Genomic DNA, 24,834 nt, shown 5'->3' with positions numbered 1-24,834 from the left:
AAGCAACATTACCTCCTAGGGTGAAGCTCAGAGATTTGTTCCCCAAGTCATTATCTGAGGGACACCATACAATGTAATGACTTGCACTATAGCAATCTTACCCAAGAGATCTGTGTGACCTGAGGGTGACTTAGGACCTGGACCTAAGTCTTGTCTTGCCCTCACCCTCTGATATCTAGTCTTTGTACTTGTCTGTTCTCTTCTGGGGACACCACTTCCAGACTGGGCACCTGGAAGGGGCCTTTTATGGGAGGAGCTCACCAACAATTGCCCTGATGACTCTAAACACAGAGCTACCGGCATCCCCTCTGCAGTGACAAATAATGCATTGCCACGGGCATACGGTGACAGAGCCAGCACACACACACTCCTATTGTCACCCTCTCCAGAACCAGGCAAGGGATGGGAGGGTAGGGGGGTAATTGACTCCTCTCTCTCACAGTAATTCACCCCTCTGGACCTTCTGAGATAGGGTGGTTCCAAGAGCTTTGCATATCCAATCCATCGGAGCTTTAACACCCACAGCAAGAGAGTCAGAGAGAACAGTGAAATAGAAAAAGGCCTTACCTGAAGTAGCATTCCCCACTCAGGTTCTGCATTGTGACAGAGCAAACCTAGTTGAATTTCTTCTTTCGTTCAGATCCATGGCTCAAAGACTTGTCTGCATCACAAGTGCTTTGAGAATCTTCCTCCTTTCTCAGCAAAGTGTCAAAGCAATTGGCGGTGATGAGGCTGGAGTGGAGCCACAGGCAGGCTCACTATGGTTCTGCCATTCCTGGACTGTCTGAACCTCAAAACGCATACACATAACACAGAGATAATAATAGTACTTGCTTCAGATGGTTATTGGACATAAATAACATATGCAGAACCTACTACACAGTAAGCATTAAATACTAGTATATGTTAAATGACTAATTATGAAAATATAAAAATACAGAATTCTGCACATAATTTCAGAGGTCCATGTACTTCTAGGGGATCCTCAGGTTAAGAATCCTTAGCCCAGTTCCCAAGTCAGTGAGACAATAGGTCTTGCCAATGCCTACATTTTCTCTGTGAACTTCATCAGCATATATGCAGCACCAGTTGTATACTGCGAATCCTGGCCCAGGCCAGCAGATTGGTCACCAGTGTTATCAGCACACTTGCAGGGAAGGGCCCATTCCCATTCTGCTCATGAGGTGAGATGACTTGCCCAAGGTCTCATGGTGGAGGAGATGCTGTCATCTGTCTTCTGACTCATTTAGCTGTCTTCCTGAGAAAGGACCAGTGAGGCTTCCTGAGGCCCCAAACTGCTCTTCATCCTGCAACACTGTGCACGTGAGAGATCCTAAGATGCACATGCGGGGTCATCAGACGGGCAGTGACTTCTGCACAATCAGTTCCGAGTGTGTGTGCACGAAAAAGAACTCATCTGCAGGGCGCTTCCTGCTGGAGAGCTGTGCAAGCTGCTAAACCACTTCAGCAACAAAATCAAGGTGACAGTTTGAGTCCTGCCTCTTGTGTGTGACCTCATGAGTCACTGCACCACTCTGAGCCGTGGTTTCCTCATCTGTGAGAGAGGATGACAGTTGCGACTGCTTAGGATGCTTCATGAGGGTTGCTGGCGACCAAGATCAACAGTAATTGATATAAATGTGGAGTCTGGCAGAAGGCTGACCTTTTGATATTCATAGTGTGAATATCTACATTTTATTACCTGCTGCTGACTCAATGGCCTAAAGCAAACTCCCCCAAGAGCTGACAATCTTACTGTTTGCTAAACATTACCATTGATATGTCTGTTTGCATTCCTAAAGGCAATTGTGTATTCTAGCTAATAAAAGCAGCTGGGAATGGAGCAACCGCTATGGTTAGGCTGTCCTCTGGTTCCCCTGGTAATTAAAAAATTAATATTCCATCTTTTGTATCATTTGTGCGTCAGCCCTCCCTCCAAGTCTTTGAACACGCGAAAGCCACGCTGGCCTTGGACTCTCGCAGAGGGTCGTGAGGCCGGAGATGTGAAGCCATCTGTTTCCAGATGAAGAAACCAAGCCCAGAGAAGTGACCGAATAACAGCTCACTGGGCTTCTTTCACTTTATTTCTTCACCACACCGTGCAGGCTGGTTTGACAAATATTTTCATGGGGCATTAAATAGCTCAGGGAATGAAGAGGCCACAGCAAATAAGTCCCGTTGTCACCTGAACGACTCTGCAGAGGTGGGGAAATGGTGAAGCAGGAGAGAGGAGTTGGCTGGGGAGGATTTAACAAACCAGTGATAACTCTGCTTCTCCCCCAACAGGAGCCTGAGAATGGCGGCCCTGCTCCCCCTGGTTTCAGGGAGCGCAGTCACTTCCCAGGAACCGCACTGGCACTGGCAGCCCTTCCAAAGCATGAGGGTTTCAGTTTAGTCAAACAATTTAAGCTCGTTTGTGGCGGGGAAGAAGTGGATTTATAAAGAAGCAACCAAGGGTGTTAAAGAGGCACCTGAAAAGACAGCCAGAAATCTGGCTTAGGGATTAGAACGACTGGCTTTCTGGGCTGCGGACAACTGTCCGCTCAACAATTATCCAGCCTAGCAGGAAACATATTTTTCTGTGTATATTTGCATCCAAATAGCATGTATTCTGTCTGTTGCATGAAAGTCAAAAAGTTTCTCCTTATAAACTTCATTTAATGCCAACGAGTCTGAGAAGACATCGTCACCAGTCTCTTTTCACAAAAGCAAACAGGAGCAGAGTATATGATTGGCTGGGATTTGTTGTACATGTCCAGAGCTCCAAGCACAAGCTGCCTTTGGGCTCAAGAAAAGCCTGCATATGAGCTCAAGGTCAAGAGGGTGCAGGCTCATCTTCTGAGCACATACTTGCATCTTCTACCTCACAGCTCCTAGTGAGCACAAGAAAGGGCTTCCAAGCCAGATCCAGAATTCAATGTCATTTTATTAGCCCAGGTCCCCTAAAAAAGAAAAAAAAGCCAAAACAGGGGATGCAAATTTTTACATACTTTATTGATTTAGGGGCCAAACAAGGCAGTATTTGGTCTTAAAGAAAGGCACCTCATTGAAAATACATCACAGTGCTGTCGAGTGATCCCAGTCACAGGATGTGAGGACCGGAAGGACAATCTTTGGATGATGTTGCTTAGGACACTTGCTCATTTATTTGAAGGGCCCCTTCACACACCATGGATGAAAGAAGGCAAGAGCGTAGAGTTGTGGCACACATCGGGTGGTTGCTGAGCACTCACCCATGAGAGCAGGTGGACTGGTAAATCAGTGGTAAGCCGGCAAGGGAGTGAGACCGGCCTGCCCCCGCCCCCCCCCCCCTTCCCCCTCCATGACTCCTGTAAACATTTTTTGCTGAGCCACTGCCCCCATGATGAGCACACCCTGTATCTCTTTCAAATGTGGAGATGATTTTTTGATCACAGGGTGTGGGGAACCAGTGTCAGTAGTCAAGCCCTCCCCTGTCCCTGGTTATAGGACAGAGAGGACAACAGTTTGATTTCCTGCATTCCTGGGCTGACAACCCATGAGGTTCTGAGATAAAAGTTGAGGTCTCAGGGAACTGGCTTTAAAAAATATTGTTACCAGTCCAGAGTAAATGAAAAACTGATTCCTTAGAAATACTACTGCACCTCCTTATTTCTACTTATATCCTTCAATCAGTCTTTAAAACAATTAATTACACATACTCTTTAAGACTCCTACTATATGCGAAAGAATCACCTCCCTACAACACTGCTGCCCTTCCAATATTTGTCGTGAGCCCTTCACCACACTTGATTCTCCATCCTTCCCCTGACCACCCCTCCCCTCTCCCCAGCACCTAAAAGCAGGGATCACGCCGCGGGGTGATGAGCAGTGGTGCAGTCGCGCCTGGCCTTCTGCTACTAGGCTGAAATAGAGAGGAAAACAAGAGAGAACAAAATGGGTTTTTAAAAACTAAGTAAACATCAGAGAAGGCTGGCATGCACGCCCCAGCAACCAAATGCATTAAACACCGGACATTTCTTTGCCAGGTGAAAGCTCTCATGCTTGCCGAGGTTAAGGCTCTGGAATTAAATGAAGCAAAAATTGAATCCTAATCACCCCCCAAAAGGCATACACATTCCCCACATCTAGTTTATACCCACAGCCCAAATATCACACACACGTGTTGTGTGTGTACGTACGCACAGGTAAATGTATATGGAAGGATGACAAATACTTAAGCAAGGATCATGCACGTTACAAACATTCAAGGACCTCAACTTTGAGACCAAGCGCCTGCAACTGTCCCCAGTCAGAGTGGAGCAGACTCCAAGATTCACGAGGCCACCTCAATCAGACCAGGATCCCATTCCCTGCAGACAGCTGACAGTTTTGGTTTCACTCCTTCCCAGAAACACCACACACCAGACTGGGCGGAGTTAGTTTACAGCCAGGGACACAAGGAAGAGCAGAGCCAGCAGACACTCGAACCAGAATGAGAGAGAAGCAAGACAGCCACGTACCCACGCTCAGCTGCCAGGCAGAGGACAAGCCCCTGGTGGTGCCAAGAGAGCAGGAGAGTTCAGGCAGGGGGCACTGGGCACTGGAGAGTCACTGCACTGAGTCAGCAGATGATGCCAGGGCAGGAGGCATTATTTACTGGACCTGCCACTGATTTTCTAATGGTTTTTCCAGAGGCTGCGGCTTTCATGGTCCCTCACAGCAGGCTGTTAATTTGTCCATTTGCCACGAATCGCACCAGAGACCAAAAGGCACAGCATGGAACCCGGGAAATGCTTTACAGTTGGGGAGCTGAGGTTAGGCATAAAGTTGGTTACTGTCAGAGGTGATTTTATTTTTGGGTGATCTTTTCTTGGGGAGTCTGTGGCCACCATCATCATGAAGTAAGGGGCGAAGGATTGGATCTGGAAGGGAGAGGGTTTGAGTTTAAAAGGTATACATCTGATCTAAGTTTCAAATCCTGGAGAGTGACTGGGTTTGAATAAATTCTAATCAAAACGAATCCAAGAATAGACTACCTCCAAATCAGTGTTCTGTTCATCCTTGGAAAACAGAGGCAAAATTAAAAATAAAAATAAAAGCCACTTGGAGGAAGCAGACTGGCTGCTCTCAGATGCCTAGCCTGGGTGTTTAGAAGATACTCTGAATTTAAAAGGACCTGTCATTTGGTTTAATTCTTTGGCCACATTTGGTTTTCAAGCACAGTTCCCAAATGATCCCTACTTTATAGAACCATGATGCAGACCACAAAAATATCCCAGCTTGGCCTGGCTCTTTCTCTGGGGACACCCTCTTCCACTAATTTCTGTAATCTGTAATTTTAGTACCTTTTGACTTCCATTTGGGGGGGGTGGGTGAAATCAATGAATCCTGTCCATTCATGGACTCATGAGGCTTTTCACCATGGGCTAGGACAGTGGTCAGCAAACTCATTAGTCAACAGAGCCAAATATCAACAGTACAATGACTGAAATTTCTTTTGAGAGCCAAATTTTTTAAACTTAGACTATATAGATAGGTACATTGTTATTAACTTAATTAGGGTACTCCTAAGGCTTAGGAAGAGCCACACTCAAGGGGCCAAAGAGCCGCATGTGGCTCGCGAGCTGCAGTTTGCCGACCACGGGGCTAGGAGAGAGGTGGAATTCCCTGCAAACAATCTGCCACCAGGAACTTGGGCCCTGCCTGACTACACTTGACGTTGGACTTCTAATCAGCTATTGGAGATGGAATAAATATCAGGGAATTGGTACCTGGCAGATATCTGAGTTAATTTATTTTAGTCAAGAAATCAAATCAAGAGTATGTCTAAAGAAGCAAACAGCTGGGAAAGCCACCTCACCTATAACTTAGAAAGTAGGAGAGTGTACACATACCTGTACCAACACACACATACAGATGAGATGAGAGTTGCACATACACCAAAGATACATCAAGCAAGTGCTTTTTTTAATCAATTCATCAAATGATATTCTAGCTGGCTTGAGGAACCTTCCTTCTGCCTGGTCTGCCATTCCCACCCTCTCCCTCAACAGGGATAGGAAGAAGAAAGAAATTCCTTTATAGACCCAACATTAGATAAACATAACCAAGTCTTTACATGTGGCTTTGGAGAAGGCTGCTAGAATGCTCGCAAACACGACATCAGGGGTCTGGGAGGCGTCGATGGCAGCGTGGATCCCCCGTTTCCTGTAGTATGCCACCAGCGGGGTAGTCTGCGTGTGATAGCCCTCCAGGCGGATTTTCAAGGCCTTCTCATTATCATCTGATCTTCGGATCAATGGTTCCCCAGTGATCTGAGAACAGGAAGGGCACAATGGAAGCCAGATACAGATTTGGGCTGCTGTCTGATCCCAAAGTCCATCAGAGGGAAAAACAGACAATCTAGACCATATCAAAATCAGGGATGCATTAGCAATTATAATCTTATTTGACTAAGTATTTCCTGTTTTTACTAGGGTGTCAGCCATCAACAATCTGAAAGTCATAAGTGCAAAAGAACTCTGAATGGTAGAACTACTATGTGAAATGTGACAAAATGAACACATGATGGCACTGAAATCTGTGTGAGCTAATGAACTTGTCTTACAGACAGAGGTTAATACAAGAAATTCTTACTATTGCTTGCATGCTCTAAAACATACAAAATGGACTACTTATGGAAAATGACACAGTGAATATGTATGAGGCCCTCCCTTTTACACCTGCAAGCAATTAAAGACTGTCATAAGAATGTGACAGTCTCTAGCCAAAATATTCTGAATCTGCAGGGCACGGGAGAATCACTAGAGAGAGGACATTCTTCTGAAGGTCAACAAACTTCTGTCCAGTACTATCCTTTCCACCCTGACTGATTCTGGGCTTCCAAGCAGCCCCTCCAATTAATTGGCCATTTAGGTTACCGTGGTGTCTGAAAGGTGCTGTCTTGGACAAAAGGCAGGTACAAACTGGGCTCTGGGAAACAGCTGGCGCTGGTAGCCACCTCCAGGTCGAGCAATAAACCAGCTGGAGAAACGCTGCATAGATGAGCCACAGCCCATGTGGTTTACGTGACTAATATTTCTCATGGTTAAGTTAGTAATACTGGTTGACACAGAGCGGAGATGGAAAAAACAAAGAAGAAAAAAAGCAAAGAAAGAAAGGGGAGGGAAAGAAAAGGAAATTTTCTGTCCTGAGTCTACATACGTCATCTTTCATGGGCTCCTTTGGGGGGTTGAACTCCTCGTGGTAGGAACGGCCACTCAGGGGGTGAATCAGCCTGAAAGACAGCAAAGGAACACAAGTCAGGTGGCCCGAAAGTATCCCGAACTGCAGGGGTCTTCAAGATGATGAGCAGAGTCAGGGAAGCTGGTGCAGGGATAGAGAGCCAGAAACATCGATGAGAGAGAAACATTGATCAGCAGAGAACGCGGCTAGAGGCAACTCTTGCTTAAGAAGATGCTGGGCTGATGCCTGAGTGGGTGTTTTCTATTTTGACCCAACATGAAAATGAGTGTCTGGCTGAAGAGCTGGTATAACCACCTAATTCAGGACTTGAAAGAGGAACTCTGGTGCTGGTCTCACACAGCCGTTCATTCCATTCACCCGTTTATTCAACTGTTACTAAGTGCCTAGTCCCATTCAGGCCTTAAACTGAATCCAGGGGCCACAGAGCAACCAGTCAAGTTTCCTGCTCACAAGCAGTGCTTAATTCAGGGCGGGAGGCAAATGTGGAAATAAATAACCACAATAAACCAGACAATCCCTTAACAGAGATTTGTGTAAAATGCTACGGGGGACAGAGGACAGAGAAACCAACCTTATTTCCTAACCTAGTTTGGTTATAAATCCAGAAAGGTGCTACTGGGAAAATATGTGCCATGGATGCACACACCACCACACGAAGCAGCACCGTTTGGGATCACGTAGGTAAAAGCGAGCCCATCCACTGAAGGGCAATAGTCAAGGTGCTGGGAAAAACGACTCACTAAACAAGCCATGGAATAAACCATGGAATTAGGAGCCCAAGAAGCAGCACGTGTTTGGCACTGGAGCTACATCTGTGCTGTGCCCCTTAGGCAACATGCCTGTGTTCCTGACTGGGTGCGGCCACGCCACAGGAGCCCAGAAACCTAAGAAGGGAAGGAGGCAGGCCAAACACGGCTCAGCAGCCAGGGCCCACTTGCTCAAGCTCATGTGGTTTCCCAAGTCCATGCCAACCAAGGTCTGCCTATTTAATTTTTAAAAAAAATATATTTTATTGATTTTTACAGAGAAGAAGGGAGAAGGATAAAGAGCCAGAAACATCGATGAGAGAGAAACATTGATCAGCTGCCTCCTGCACACTCCCTACTGGGGATGTGCCCGCAACCAAGGTACATGCCCTTGACTGGAATCGAACCTGGGACCCTTGAGTCCGAAGGTCGATGCTCTATTCACTGAGCCAAACCGGTTAGGGCTGCTTATTTAATTGATGGCTGCTCTCCTCAAGGTCTATTAGACCAGTATGTCCCAACATTTTTCAACTCTTGGCACGCACAGAAATACAGTACTCGAGGTGCTTGCTCCTCCGGGGGACGTATGGCCTCCCCAGGCCTGCCTGCTGCTCTGATGGCAGAAAGGATCAATATCTCAGCTCATCATGTAGGAAAAGTCTGTGTTAGACTTCAGAGCTGCAACTGTGTAAAATATGATGTTGTTTCAATAACCGCATTTTTTTTTGGGGGGGGGGTCAAGTGGTCCATTTATAGCATAAGATGGTTCATTTATAGCACTGGGGAGAGGAGAGGTGATGGCAGAGCAAATTATCTACACTGAGTGGGCCGGTGACTGAAAGCATGTAAGGTGAGGATGGGCCCTCCTGTATTTCAGCTGTGGAGACCCAGGGGAGGGAGAGTGCAGGCTGATCCGCTTATCTAGCTTTCCCTTTGGGAATGGGGTGGCATGAGATGTGGACCGTATTTCTTCACTTTCTGGAGAGCACAGGGCACAGAGCAGCCAGCTGGCAATAAACACGACTCTCTCCTGTCCACCTCTCTACATCTCTTGCTCACTCCCACATTCCCTCAGCTTCCAGTTATAACAATAGTGCTCCTTCCCCACTCACAAACATCATTTAAAGAGGAATGCAAGGCTCATTCCTTAAAAGGAAAAAGAGAAAGCCCAATCTCCAAGTTCTCAAAACGGAATTGGTCTTAAGTTCCGACTAAAACAGCTCTATGAGTCACAGAGCCTGGCCTCTTGGGGGAGGTGAAGATGTGGACGGGTCGGGGCTGGGAATCTGCAATCACTGGAACCTTGAGTGTGGCACTTCAGACACCTGTATTCTCATCCACAGAATGGGACGGTAGGAGACATTAGGCTAATTATACCAGAGAACCAGCTGGTAGGATAATTAGGCTACTAGAGAGCCAACACTGAATAGGTTAAAACCCCAAACTACCAACCATACTTATTCAAGAAATAAAATAATGACTCATAAATTTATTAGAAGTGAGGTCTGTGCTCATTCAGAGGATGTCTACAGGGGGTCCTTAGCATGTCAGGTTTAAATAAGATCCACAGGAAACTACTAGGTCCTGACTTTTAATTCCAGGAGGCAGAGAGCAGGCTCTGGTGCCAGCTCTGTCACTAACGTGCGGAGGGAACTTGGAAACAACAGTCTGGCTGCCCATTTCCTCCACTGCGAGGGAGGGGTCACACCAAACCACTCACTTCCAAGTTGAGAGACCGAGTCTTCTCTGTTTCCTCTACAACCACCCTGTAGTTTGTTCTTCAGCATCTCTGTCCCCAACCAGCCAAGCCCAGTTAAAAGCCTCCACTTCACATGCAGGCCAGTCAGGCTGCTAGGTGGAGTCCTTGTCTGTTTCTCCTTTCCGCATTTAGCCTGTATGCCAGGACCAAGCTAATGTTCTTAGAATGTTGTTTTTGCCACAATACCTCGTGGCTTAAGAACATGCCACGACTCCTGACTCTGTCACGTCCTTGGCAGACCTTCCCCAGTCTAGCTCCCACCCTCCCTTCCCAACAGCACTCATTCTACTGCCCGGCCCCCCAGGCCATTCCTCTAACTCTGTACAGGCCCTTGCCACCAACCCAGCTAGAGTCCCTCCCCCAACCCACACTCATTCTGGCCTCTACTCCCTTTGGGAAAGCCAACAAAATTCTCTTTATCCAGGAAGGTCAAGTTTGACATACACCTCCTCTAGGCAGCCTTCTCTCCCTCCTCCCAAACTCTCTTCTTGGACTTCCTACTACACTAACAGCTCCGGTTTCAGGTATGGTTTGTAAACTCCGAGGTCTAAGATGGGCATGTTGTTGTTCTTCTATACCAGCGGTTCTCAACCTGTGGGTCGCGCTCCTTTTGGGGGTTGAACGACCCTTTCACAGGGGTCGCTTAAGACCACCGGAAAACACATATATAATTACATATTGTTTTTGTGATTAATCACTATGCTTTAATTATGTTCAATTTGTAACAATGAAATTGGGGGTCACCACAACATGAGGAACTGTATTAAAGGGTCGCGGAATTAGGAAGGTTGAGAACCACTGTTCTATACCCTCTCCTGCTCCCTGCCCCAGAGTCTAGTACTGTGCTGAGCACAAAGCAGGCACTCAAGAAGCTGGCCAGAATGAATTAAAGGTCCCCAATGTCACCTATTACTATTAACATTTGCTTTGCATACGAGGGACCCCAGGCCTGGTATGTCCCATCTTATCAACCCTACCACTGTATCAACTTTGTCTACCCTGTGCCAGTGGGGGTTCAAAGAAAGAAAAGTTCCTGTATTGAAGGAGCCCATGGAAGAGCTAGGAACATGAAACCTGGACGCTTGAAAAGAAAATTAACGTAAGATGATTCCACTGTGTCTAATATAACCTTACAGGAAACCACCTGTATCTTGCACTCTGCTGTCTGTTTACATGCCTGCCTCTCTCCTTGAAGATCTGGACTGCAGACACATGGAAACAATGTTCAACCTCATTAGGAAATCAGAGTAATAAAATTTACAATAAGAAAACAGTTTCCCCTTAATTAAATCCAAGAATTTACATGTATTATGATGATCACAGCATCAACTTAAAAGTGAACAACTGGAAGAAACACAAATGTACAACAATAAGGAAACTAATAAAGTAAATGATGGTTCATCCATGAAAAATCATACAGCAAATAAAAATAATGGTCATGGATGTCTGGTTCCATGACGTATGCTGACCACCTTCCTGAGATTCCATTAAAACGGCCACGGAATATAAAAGCTAAAGCCCACAATAAAAAAGGGGTGGGAGGATCTATTAGTGGCTGAGAGCTTTCAACATATTTCTGGGAGACACAAAGCAGACGGCAGAGTGATTAGTAAAACAGGACAGAGGAAATTGCCTGCGATCTTTTAGAACCAACTCGCTTGGATGCAGTGCATTTGTGTTCAATGTTGACTACGATAGAGAAACAAGCACTTTAAAACAAAATATGCACAAACACAAAATAACAGTGGTTTTGGCAACAGTGGCTGTATGATGAGCAAAATTTCCCTTCATTTTCTAAACTTTGTGTAGATGGTCATATTACTTGTATAATTAATAAAAACCCTACAGCAAGGTATAGCAATTCCAACTGAAATCAGATTTTTAAAAGCATTAAAACAGAGGTACACATGGAAAGAATTTAGTACTTCTTAAGCACCTACTATAAGCAAGGCTCTGAATGATGCACTTTACATGTTACACTAGAGGCCCAGTGCACGAATTTTGTGCACAGGTAGGGTGCTTAGTGGCTGCCAGCTGCGGCCTCCCTTTGTTCTGCACTGCCACCCTGTGGTCAGCGCACATCATAGCGATTGATCGAACTCTCGGTTGGTCAAACTCCCGAGAGGACACTTTGCATATTAGGCTTTTATATATATAGATAACATGCACAGTAGTTCCTCAAACAGGTATTATTAACCCCACTCTAAATATGAAGAAACAGCCTCAGAGAGATTAAGTCACTTGCCTAGAATCAAAGTAAAAGGGTGACAGGACTGAGATGCTGTCTGACTTCAAATCCCTTACTCTTCTTTCCACATCCCATTCCATCACCACCTCAGCAGATATCACCAAATAAAATCAATCTGAGTTGAAATGGCATTAAGCTTCATGACTGGGATTAGGCAAGAGCAGTTCCCATGGTCTGATGAATCTCTGAAGAAGCATGAAAAGAAGGGACCTTCTAGGGACAAATACCTTCCTGTAATTCTCCGGATCAGCAGGGAGTCTGGGATGCGGAATTCAATCACAGAATCAAGCTTCTCTTTCCTCTTCTCCATGAGGTCGTCAAGCTGTAAAAGAGTGTGTGTCCCACCTAAGCTACCGGAGCTTGATCAGACCCATTTCCCTCAAAGGAATTAAGAGATTAAGGGCCAGAGTTCATTATCATGCAGTGGTGATACAAAACAAACCCACTCACCATTTCTGCCTGCCTCACAGTTCGGGGGAAGCCGTCTAGAAGAAAACCATTTTTGCATGGAGGGGTGTCCAAATTCTTCTCAATGAGTTCCACGACCATTTCATCACTCACCTGGAAGTCAAGGACAAAATAGCCTTGGGTTTAAACCCATAAACTAGGTCAGTGGTCGCCAACTGGTGGTCTGTGGACCACTGGTGGTCCATGAGGTCCGAAAGGTTGGCAACCACTGAACTAAGTGACATTAACCCAATTGCAGGGTCACAAGTTTGTGTCTATATAACCTGATGACTGCAGGAGATGGTGGGGGTTGACCAGAATGCAGAAAGGCTCCAACTTTCCTGTTTCCCAATCTTGATTAGGCTCACAGTAAAGTGACCTGGGCCACCCTGGACATGACACAACAGAGAAGTTCACTGATTGGCAAGATTGGGTTGGCACCAAGGAGCTGAGGAGGCCAGCCCAACACACCTTTGAGCCTTTGTGAAAACCCCAATGAGGTCCCCTCCCAGCTTTCAAAGGCTGGTTTTCCTCCTGGGCCTTCAGAGAAAAGGTTCTTGCTAGTATTACAGTGACGACTGCCCATCTTGGTAGCTAATGCTCTTATCTCCCGGGACCAGCTGTGAACTTGGGGACAAAGTGTAAGCTTTGCAACGAAGTGAAGGTTGGAGATAAGTAATCTCATTGCCACATCCCAACTTTTTCTCAGTACAGGATCTTCTGCCAAGACCCAAAGTCCAGAATAGCTAGCTTTCTAGCTTGACAGGGCCTCACTGACATGAAAGGAAAGCTGGAAGCAAACGGGCAAATGGACAGGTGGTCAGGGGTACCATTCTATACCGGCACTGAATCTCAAAGCCTGACAGGAAGTATCAATTTGGGAATGGAGACAAAGTTCAGCACCTTCCCTTCCATGTTAAATAAGATATAAAAAGGCCAGAGGACCAAGCAAAATATGACTTCTAAAGGTGATTTGCAGAAGCCATGTCCCAGAATAACTGTTACAATTAAGCTCTGGCACTAATCAAAGATTTAGTAAGTATCAGATTGTATTTGTCCAAGCAGATTAACTGGACTAGAAACAAGAGAAAATACTATTATATCTCCCAAACAGGAAAACTACATCTGTCAAAAGCAATTCCTCTGATAGTGACAGAGAACAGTTACAAAAGTAGATTAAAACCACCCTGTGGCTCCTAACTCCTTTCTTTAACACATCCTTGAGTTCTGGCCTAGTGATGACAGTTTCATTTTTGGTCCTAAAAATTGGGTATATTACACATTGCACCAGCACAGAGGAACCTCCAGAATACCGTGAATAAAGTAAGTGCCACAAATTCAGAACAAACCAAGTAACCTGCTGCTCTAAAAGTTCCTATGATGTGCCAGTTTGTTCAAACGCCCTGGAGCACAGGGCTGTCCAACAGAACTTTCTAGCAATGGAAACATCCTGTATCTGTGCTGGCGAGCAAATGCATGACATGTGGCAAGTGAGACTGGGGAACTGGCTTTTACGTGAAATTGAATTTAAATAGCTCCCTGGGACTGGTGGCTACCACAGGAGGCAGTGCAGATCTAGACTCTGGGGAATATCAACGTTCACTGGTACCACCAACCTACCAGCTTCCCGGCATCCATAGTTGCCTTCAGCTTTTTCCCCAGCTCTGAGCCAGAAGCCACCATGGCCCTCAGCATGTCCCCAGTTGCCAGATGGCAGACACAGAAGTTTTTGGCCAATTTGGGTGCCTGTGGAGGGAAAACAAAAATCAAAATCCAGTTACCACTGCAGGCCCTAGAGTCAGACTTCCTGGGTATGAACCTGACCCTGGAACTTATTGGCTGTGTGAATTTTGGCAAATGCGAATTTCCTTACCTGTAACAGAGATAAAAGTACCTGTAGTATAGTCTAACATATAATGACATGATATAATACATGTAAAGCACTTAAAGCAGTGCACCTAGCACATAAGACGCTGTCACAAATATTAGCTATTTTCACTCCTTCTGCTAGATACATTAGTGACAGATCAGCCTCCGTTTCCCCATTACAAATGGGAAGAATAAAAAAAGTAGTATCAATACTTCACATGGTTACTGTGAAGTTTGGTTTCATGTATATAAAGCACAATGCCTGGCATGTAATGTGTTGAATGAATATTTGCCAAAGGATTGAATGTGTGATTGTCAAGTGCTGTGGCCACTGGCCCTAGAGGCAGCTGGGGCAAGGTGAAAAACAGTTTCCTCCAGGCAGACAGTTCTTCCCCTTCCCTGGCACTAGGCAGCTGCATTATCTTGGCCAAATCACTTAACCTCCCCGAGGCTCAATTTCCTCATCTGTTTAAAAATGAAGGCATAAAGGCTCCATCAAGGAAGGTAGCTGTGAGGATCAGATGAAATGTATACAAAGAGCATTGAAAAACAGTAAGCACTTGTTAGTTTTAGGAGGCAGTAAGGCCCTTTAGCTAAGAGCATGGGCTTGAGAGTCAAATGACCTGGGTTTCAGACTTCAGGCCTGCCAATGACTAGACAGATATGTTACTTGAGAGAAATTATATCACCTTTCTATGTTTCAAATTTCCTCTAAGTAAACTGGAGATGGTAATAGTACCCACACCACTGGGTTGATGAGATTATACACATTTCAGCATATGCAGGGCCAGGCTCATAGTAAGTGCTCAGTGAACATTAGCCATGACTGTAACCCCTGACCTAAGCCCATATTCATTTTTACAGAAATGAATTTACCCATTCATCATATTGATGTCTCTTCCAAGAACCCTCCTGGGAGCCAGGGAAACAGATGAATAGGAGACAGAGATTCTGTCCTCTGTGAGCTCATAGTTTGGTGGACTACATGTCACATTGAAGACCAGAACAACAGGAGACCCTGGACGGTTCAACATTGGTTGTGAACAAAACAAACAAAAAAACTGCAGAACTCATGAAGAATAGCTTCAATTCAAGGAGCTTAATAATTAGCTTTCTGGCTCGCTAGTTTTGTTTAAAAAGTAGGCTTGGATCCTTGTTCAAACCAGTTACTGGGGGTTTTCGTAGGTGCACATAATAAAAACTTAATAGATGGGACTCAATGCAGCAAATTCTGGTTTGTGATTCATGGAATGATTCAGTTCAAGCAAAGAAATAACTTCATAGCAAAACAGAACCCAAATGAGTTGTTAAAAGCTCTGGAAAACGAATGAAGGTCAGGGCCCTCTACCTTCTGGTCTTCCAGACTGGCCCAGTGGCCACACACCCAGAGAACTGTGCTTGTCTGCCAATCTTCTCCTTGGTTGTTGAATTAACTTGGGTCAAAAGTGTGAAGGTCAGGCTTGTTCAAGGGGAAAGGCTGACGAAAACACCAGAAAAGTGCTGTCAGCAGCACAAAACCTAACTGTTATTTGTATCCACCCTCACCCCCCATCCCCAAACTACAGGACTCTTCTGGGCTGTTTCAGGTGCCTGGATTCTACAGCTACAGGGAAGGATGCTCCAATAGGGAAGATGTCATTGCAGACTAACTCTTTATTCCCTGCTGCCACAAGGGAGTCAGGGTCATGGGCTGCAAAGAGCTCAGACTTTGGAGTCAGACAGATTTGCACCTGAATCCTGGCTAAAGCACTCAATATCTGTGTGACCTTGGGCTAGTTACTTAACTTCTTAGAATCTCAGTTTCCTCATCAGTCAAATGGGACTATGGATAACATCTACTTCTTAGAGCTGTTGTAAGGAGAAAATGAAATAAGGTACCCAAAACATCAGACACACAGTAGGCATTCAGTAAACAAAAGACCTCCTTTCATGTCTTTTTTTTACATTACTCTTTTTAAAAAAACATATTTTTATTGCTTTTTAGAGGGAGGAGAAGGGAGAAGGAGAGATAGAGAAACATTGATATGAGAGCAGAGTATCAATCAGCTGCCTCCTGAACATCCTCTACCAGGGATTGAGCCCATAACCGGGCATGTGCCCTGACTGGGAATCGAACTGGCAACCTTTCAGTGCACAGGATGATGCACAACAACTGAGCTACACTGGCCAGGGCTCTTCTTTGTATTACTCTTTACTTGCAAACTACAGAAGGTTGATGAAATAACTTTACCATATTCCCCTCACACTTCAAGCTTTCACTTTAGAGCAGTGGTTCTCAACCTTCTGGCCCTTTAAATACAGTTCCTCATGTTGTGACCCAACCATAAAATTATTTTCGTTGCTACTTCATAACTGTCATGTTGCTACTGTTATGAATCGTAATGTAAATATCTGCTATGCAGGATGGTCTCAGGCGCCCCTGTGAAAGGGTCGTTCGACCACCAAAGGGGTCGCGACCCTCAGGTTGAGAACCGCTGCTTTAGAGTAATGCTACTCCAAATCACAAGGCGGGGCCATGGAGAGAGGGTGCTTCTAAAATGCAGATTCTGATTTTTTAATGTGGGGCCTGAGAACCTGTATTTTTTTTTTTTTTAATATATTTTATTGATTTTTTACAGAGAGGAAGGGAGAGAGATAGAGAGTTAGAAACATCGATGAGAGAGAAACATCGATCAGCTGCCTCCTGCACATCTCCTACTGGGGATGTGCCCGCAACCCAGGTACATGCCCTTGACCGGAATCAAACCTGGGACCTTTCAGTCCGCAGGCCGACGCTCTATCCGCTGAGCCAAACCGGTTTCGGCGAGAACCTGTATTTTTAAAAATATATTTTTATTGATTTCAGAGAGGAAGGGAGAGGGAGAGAGATAGAAACATCAATGATGAGAGAGAAGCAGTGATCGGCTGTTTCCTGCACACCCCTCACTGGGGACTGAGTCTACAACCTGGGCATGTGCCCTGACCGGGAATTGAATCCATGGACCATTGCTGAGTCTGAGAAATAGGCCCATCACCTCTATGAGAACCCTGTGGGGAAGGGGATGGACTGTGGGAGGGGGGCGTGGGTAACAATGGCTAAAGCCAATAGGGAGGCAGAACAGTAGCTTTAGTGCTCTCAAGCTTCAGTGTGTTATCACAATCATCTGGGGGCACTTGCTAAAAATACAAAGCTAGGCCCACCCTTAAAGTTTATGACTGAGTGTGTTGGGATGCTGATGCCCACAGTCTGTGAAGCCCTGGGGGAGTGGGGGCAAGACTGGGCTTTATAGTGGGACAGATCTTGGGTGGGCACCAGATTTACAGTATCTCACTGTATCCCCTTGAACAAGTAATGCAGCCTTCTTAAAGCCTCAGTTTCTTCATCCCTAGATACAGACAACCATATCCATCTGCAGAGCTGTTGTGGGGATTTAATAAGATTATATATGCAAAAGCATCCAGCACAGTGCCTGGCATTTAGGGAAATAAAGGGAAGCTAACAGTTGTTCAGATTTGATTTAATCTCAAACTTACTTGTGACATCTTTCTGACTCCAGTTTTTTCGGCTCCCATCTCTAAGGTTCCTGCATATGTAGCTAGAATCATCTCCTAAGACACTGTTGGAAATGTTACGCCACCCCATTCCTCTACCCCCAACACACACATTCAGGAGGCTTCAACGTCTCCCCAGTGCAATGGGGAAGTCCATATATCTTAGCCTAGCACTCAGCGTCCTCCACAATCAACTTTCTAAACCCCCAAAGTTCTTCAAATTTACCCCCACAAATCCCATTCTGTATTCCCTGCACCACTGCAAACAGCTGCTCTCTGTATAATTCTCAGACATAAAATAAGTCTCTCCATGGACATTAGCTCAAAGCTCCTCTCTATGCAGGAATACCCTTTCCCTTCTCCCTACTGGTCTAACCTCTATCCTTCCCTGTAGTCAAATTCTGAGCTTATCTCTCCCACCCAATTATCCCTTCTTCCTCCAAGAAGTCTTAACATCAGCAAACTTTGAGTTTACAACATGCCAAGCAATTTTTCCATGTGTTGTTTTATGGTATTTAGTATCCATAATACATTACAAATCCATGAGGTAGGAATTATTTTTATCTGCATTTTACAAATGAAATTCAGAGGCCAAGTTGTCCAAGATCACGTAGCTAGTAATAATAGTTAGCAACAGGCCTCAAGACTGTTGAGCCCTAGCTCTTAACCATGATGCTATATGGCAGTGATTTTCAACCTTTTTCATCTCGTGGCACACATAAAATTACTAAAATTCTGCAGTATACTAAAAGATATATTTTTTGCCCAACTGACATTTGATTCATTCACACCAGATGGCTCTTGTGTTGGCTGTCATTTTTAAAATATGACAATCTAGGGGAAAAGAGGTCAGTGCCCGATTAGTCGGGTATTGCATGTTTTAAAAATTCCTGTGGTATACCAGTGAAAAAACCGCTGCTACATGGCCTTGTTAAATCACAACCCAGAGCCTTAGTGGCTGTCCTTGGGAAAGTGTGTGTGTCTGGAAGAGAGCACAGGAGGACATTACAGACCTGGCAATGTTGTTTTTTGCTTATGGGTCTAAGCTACACAAGTACATTCATTCACATGGTGAAATTTCATCAAGCTGCTTGCTTATGACATTTGCACCTGTCTCTCTAGATAATACTTCAATTAAAAAAGTTTTTTTAATTAATTAAATCTTTATTGTTCAGATTATTACATTTGTTCCTCTCCCCCCCCATCCCCCCCACCCCCCCGCATAACTCCCCTCCACCCAGTTCCCACCCCACCCAGTACTTCAATTAAAAAAGTTTTTAAAAAGCATAGAAACCTGTGTTTGAATTTCAGCTCTGCCTCTTAACTTACCATGTAACCTTAGGCCAGAGATTCTTTGAGGCTGTTTCCTTGTCTATAAATTGGGGATATTATTACCAAAATCACTGAGTGGGTAGGAGGAAGAACAGAAGACTGTCAACAAATTCTAGTTCTTGATCTAATCCTGAACTAACCTAGTCACTCACCTTGCCCCTTCCCACATGGGACTTTGCACTAGCATGTATTGTTTGCATGAATGTTCACTTCTGCCCCAATACCTTGACTAATAGTGACAATGTAAGGTGGTGACTCTGCTGCTCAAGAATCAGAGTTCAAATCCTGCCCTCACTACTTTATGAGCATCTTGGGGGAGGATACAGCCTCTGGGCTTCAGTTTACCAGTAAAAAGGCATGGATAACAGGACCTACCTCTTGGGTTGTGGGTTTAAATAATAGAACACATGTAAAGTCTTTGGCCAGGAGTCTTACATAATTGAGCGAAGGGTGACTATTTTGTATATTACACCCCCTCCTCCAGGGCAAGGGCTGCTCTCTCCATCTTCAGCACGAGACTTATCCAACAAAACATGCATAGGGCAGGAGAAAAATCTAACCCAGGGCAGCAGATAGCAGCAGAGAGAGCAGGAGCTCTTGAGTCATGCAGGTACAAGATCTGCCAAGTATTTGCTATGTCACATAGAGGACAAGCCCTTTGAACTTCAGTTTCTCTAACTATAAAAGGGGAAATGAGTGTCACTGCACGGACATAACTGACAGCCTGACTTGCAAGATGATAACTAATTGCTTAAGTGTGCCTGGCCTTCATTTGGTATAGATTGGACACATGGAAAAAATGTGAAGAGGGGCTGGCAAAGAAAACACAAAACATATCTATGTTTTGGCCACACTGTAGGAACATCCAACCACAAAAGGAACACAGGCAAGTAAGGTCATTTAAATAAAATAACCCACGTATTCTAGATGTTTTAAACATCATTACGTTGATGAAAAAGTAGGCAGTTCCTGGCCAGTGTTGCTCAATGGTTGAGCACTGAACCATGAACCAGAAGGGCACTTGCCCCAGTTGCGGTTGCAGGCTCCATCCCCAGTGGGGGGAGTGCAAGAGGCAGCCAATCATTGATGTTTCTCTATATATACATCTCCCCCTTCCTCTCTCTCTCTAAAATCAATTTTAAAAATCATATTTTTAAAAAAGTTTTAATAGGAAACATTTAATTTCAGTCACACCAACATAAAAACATTGAATGAGTTATGCAGGCATAAAAAGATGTACTAGTGGGAAGAAAACAAACATTACTGAGTAGGTACTAGGCACAAACCTAGGGTAAGGATTTTACATCAAAAACTGCAAACATTTACCAATAGGGGCCAGGCAGGCAATGCAAGTGAATGAAGTGGGGCAAATGTAAGCAAGCAGGGCAGAGGGCTCTGCAGGGGACCACAGAGCACATGAGCCACCCAAAGCAGCCTCACCATTCAACTGCATGCCAGGCCGGATTGGAGGCCCAGAGTCCCCAGATCTGACTTCTCAAGAGAAACTAGAGCTCTGGATATTAACTGAAATTCTACAACTGAAAACTCTGTGTGGTCAACTTATTTTATTTATTTGAGAGAGAGAGACACACAGACAGACATCAATGTGAGAGAGAAACATCAACTGGCCACCTCCTTGCAAGCTGCAGACCAGGGATTGAACCTGCAACCTGGGAATGTACCCTGATCAGGAATCGAACCTGCCACCTTCCGGCATACAGAATGATGTTCTAACCAACTGAGCCACACCGGCCAGGGCTCAACTTATTATGTTGAAAGTTGACAAACAAACAAATCAGAGCCGTGGCTGATAGGTCCATTGGTTAGAGCACTGTCCTGATATGCCTAGGTTGCAGGTTTGATGTCTGATCAGGGCACATATAAGAAGCAACCAATTAATGCATAAATAAGTGGAACAACAAATCGATGTTTCTCTGTCTCTGTTTCTCTCTCTCCTTTCCTCTCCCTCTAAAATCAATAAATAAAATTACTAGAAAAAGGAACAAAGCAAGCATTTATTCTGCCTTTTCTATACAAACCATACCAAATAGCAGGTGGGAAGTTTCTCTTTATAGAAGCATTTCAGTTAATAAACAAAAAGAGAAGATATAATTAGAACACCACCATTTTGCCATCCACGATGAATTCTGGAACCGGCATCATCAGAGACAAGTAGACCTGATGTGCCTCCTAATGCACAGCACAGCACCACCTGTGATCTAGGTGGGCTATGAAACTGAACTCAGATTTGGTAAGTGTATGATTAAACTACCAATTCACAGGAAATAGAGAGGAAAGGGGAAGATGTTAAATATGCCATGGAGATAAAATAAAAAATTCCCAGAAAAAGGGACACTCCCAGGACAAACAACTCAGTTTCTCCCACAAAAAAACTGCAAAAACAACAAAACTAACCTGCAACAAACAAAGCTAGGAGGAAAGCTGTAAATTAAGACTTACAATGATCACATCTGTGAGACAAAGGGAAATGTGAACATTGACTACTAATAAAAATTGTTAATATTTTAAGGGGATATTGTGCTTGTTTACAAAAAATAATTTATCTTTTAGAGATACACACTGAAATACTTGCAAATGAAATGATATAATGTCTGGGTGCTGCTTTAAAATAATTTGAGAAGGGAGAGTAAATGGGGAAGGAATGGCCCCCAGCTTATGGTGATTAAGGCTGGATAATGGGTGTATGGGGGCTCATTATACCATCCTGTCTTCTTTTGTGTATTCAAACTTCATAATAAAGTTAGGGAGCACCTGCAGGCTAAATGCTGCTGTAGGCTGCCACTTCGCAACCTCTGATTTATGAACACTTTTTTTAATTCCATGAAACTACAACCACCTATTGTTCCAATTATGAAAAGCTGTATAGGGTAACTCATGTAAATCTTACCCTTCTTCCTTCAAGTCCCAGCTCTAATTACATCTCTCTACTTCAAGCATGCTTGCTCTACTTCCACAAAGCCTCTGACCAACACCCACATATCTGCACCCTTACATATCAGCTCATAATTTTCTTCAACTCTTTCTGACTACATCATCCTTTATACTGAAATACATCTGAGTTGGGAGGGTGGGGAGATGTGTTACTAAGAGGAGGGAGTCAATAACTATTGAATACCTACTATGTGCCAGGGTGTCATCTAGGTACCTATAGGTGCTCTACACACACATATAAAATTATCTTCCAAGATCCTCGTTTTGGTCTATCTACATGGGCACTGCTCTATCTAAATGAGGAAGGTAGTAAGGTAGGGGACCTGCTTTTCCTGTGAGGACACTGAGGTTTGGAAGTTACAAAGTTTGCTAGACTATAAAGCCACTGTCCCAGCACTGGGCTGGGTTATCCATTTCACCACTACTGAAATTATTAACTTCAATATGAACTAAGAAAAAATAAGAACCAATGCCTTTGAGCTACCCTGTTTATACTCACAGCAAAAATCTGCAGAGTCTTCTAAGACGACAGGTTACCTAATAGCTGAGGGTGGTAGCAACAGGAAAGAGGAGACTGCAGTGTTATTAAGGACAGGTGGATTAGGCAACAGTGAGTTCCAAGGATCAATCAGCTCTGGCTAATAAGAAAAAAAGGTTAAGTGGTCCTTCTTGACCTAGTATCCGGAGCTAAAAAGCAAAATCCCAGAAATGAACTGAATCTCCCAGACGTCCCTTCTCATCAGCCACATGAACCTGTATGCATCCATTTCCAGTATCCCCATCAAGTACCAAGTAATGTGCTGGGTGCCACAGAGGTCCCAAGAATGAGTAAGACAAGATGGTCTGTTTACCAAGACGTTGCGAGTATGGTAAGAGAAGAGTGGGCACAGAGCAGTCCCCAGAAGCCCATTCATTTAGCAGCAAGAGCCTGGGGCCGGGGTGGGGGAGGGGAGTAATGCCAGACCCTAGGCCGAAGGGTTGATAATCCAACCAACGGGCTTCCAAATCCTAAATAAGATCATAAATCCCAACCTTGATCTCTAGGCCCATTCCACCCCGGACACCGAGTGAGGCCCCACAGTCTGCTAGGGCAGAGGTAACTTCAGACTCCAATTACGTGGAGCCCCATGGTTCCAGGCTCCATTAAGTCAATTTTGCTAACGTTGGAAAGCCACCTGACCTCTCGGGGCCTGTTTTCTCACCTGTAGATTGAGGTGCCCTTTCCCATCCCCACTTCTTAACCCCCAGCTTCACTGGTTCACGCGGGTCTACCTCCCTCCTCTCAGCAGCAGCACAATCAGCACATGCCAGCTCCCACTCTGCCCCCAGCGCTGGAGGTGCCCCGCCGCCTTCAGGCATTAATCATTATAAGAAACGATCCCCTATCCCGAGTGCCTGGAACGTAACCCTGGGCAACTCACTTCCGAACAGCAGGGCGTCCGGGGTCCCTGCCACCACTCGGGCTGCAATCTAGACGTCTCAGCCCAGGGCTCGCCCTACCCTTCAAACCGGCTCAGCTTCTAACTCCTTACGAGATCCAATCAGTCCTTGGCCCTCCTACCTCCACACCTCAAGCCTGGGTCCCTCAAGAACGCTCATCCTAACTCACACTTCCCCGACCTCCAATTTGGGCCCCCCCAGCCCCCCAAAGCCTGGCCAGCATCCAGCTGTGGGCCAGAGCGCCCCGGGAGTCAGCCCCGCGGCCCAGCGCTGGGGCCATCCGGACCGCCAGCTGCCCTGACCTTGGGGTCCCCAGGGCTCTGCCGTCAAGCGCGGCCCTTCAGCTCACCTGGGTGCCCTTGCCGGCCCCGGGCGGCCCCAGCAGCACGGCCCGGATGCCTTTAGGACTCTCTGGGGCCGGCTCGGCCGCGGGAACGTTGGGAGCCATGGCTGCCGAAGCCTCCCGCTGTAACCGCCTGCACACCTCTCAGGTCCAGCGCTTCCAGGCCAGCGCGCCACGCACGCACGCACGCACGTCCCGCTCGCCGCTCACACTGGCCCGTCTTCACGTCTGTCAGTCTCTTCTTCCCGCCCCTGAGCGCGACGGACACTTTAAGCTACCAACCGCGCGGCAGGAGTGAGGAAGGGGTGGGCCCTCGTACACCGAAGGGGGTGGGGCTCGCGGCGGGTGTGCCGAGTGGGCGGGGAAAAGGTGAAGCCAGGCAAGAGGGCCCCTGGGAGTAGTTCTGGTTTAGGCTTTTTGACAGTTAAAGGCGCCGGCAGCTCCCGCGATTCCTATGAAATCGCCCGTGGGAGTGTAAATGGTGAAATCAGTTTTAGAAGACAAATTGGCAATTTGTATCAAACATCCTTTGGTCCGGCAGTTCCACTTCCAGGAACTTAAAGGACATAATCAAGGGTATGTATAGACTTGTGTAACAAAGATACTAATTGTAGCACTTACAATAGCCCCAAAGTCCAAAAACTAACAAAAAACCAAAGGAAATATCCCAAATGTTCAACAATAAGAAATTGCTGAAATACATGTAACAAATTTATAAACTGGAATCCCCCCTACCCCCTAATCCCTCAGTCCCCACGATATTTAATCACATGGAAAGATGTTCACCAAACAGGAAACAAAATTGCAGTTACAACAAAACCCCAATTTCATTTGATAGTTATAGTGTCATTACATGAACTTCTCCCCTTCTTAGGGCATTTTTATATTTTCAAAAAGTTCTATAATGAATTCTAGAATAAACAGACATTACTTTTATAATAAGAAAACGACCTTTTTAAGT

General features: G+C 45.3%; 1 protein-coding gene across 7 annotated transcripts; it reads right to left on the bottom strand.

The window, feature by feature from the left end:
- Positions 1 to 819: 819 nt before the first annotated feature.
- Positions 820 to 24,091, bottom strand: AK2 (adenylate kinase 2). Of its 7 annotated transcripts, none has more exons than XR_013995761.1 (8): positions 23,880 to 24,039; positions 14,027 to 14,152; positions 12,410 to 12,520; positions 12,187 to 12,281; positions 7,165 to 7,237; positions 6,080 to 6,275; positions 3,815 to 3,883; positions 820 to 1,555 (listed from the first exon to the last, which is right to left on the bottom strand). XR_013995761.1 is itself a non-coding variant. In XM_081087585.1 (7 exons), the coding sequence occupies exons 1-7, from the start codon at positions 23,976 to 23,978 to the stop codon at positions 3,879 to 3,881; spliced, it is 705 nt and encodes a 234-aa protein (XP_080943711.1). In that variant the 5' UTR covers positions 23,979 to 24,086; the 3' UTR covers positions 2,909 to 3,878. The 7 variants fall into 7 exon arrangements, 4 of the variants coding, with proteins under 4 accessions (XP_080943711.1, XP_080943710.1, XP_080943712.1 ...); XR_013995762.1 differs by having other exon boundaries at positions 827 to 2,195; XM_081087585.1 differs by lacking the exon at positions 820 to 1,555 and having other exon boundaries at positions 2,909 to 3,883; positions 23,880 to 24,086.
- Between the last annotated feature and the right edge of the window lie 743 nt (positions 24,092 to 24,834).

This window comes from Myotis nattereri (genome assembly GCF_964212035.1).
Source record: "Myotis nattereri genome assembly, chromosome: 3".
NCBI lineage: Eukaryota > Metazoa > Chordata > Mammalia > Chiroptera > Vespertilionidae > Myotis > Myotis nattereri.
This window is presented reverse-complemented; position numbering and strand designations above follow the sequence as displayed.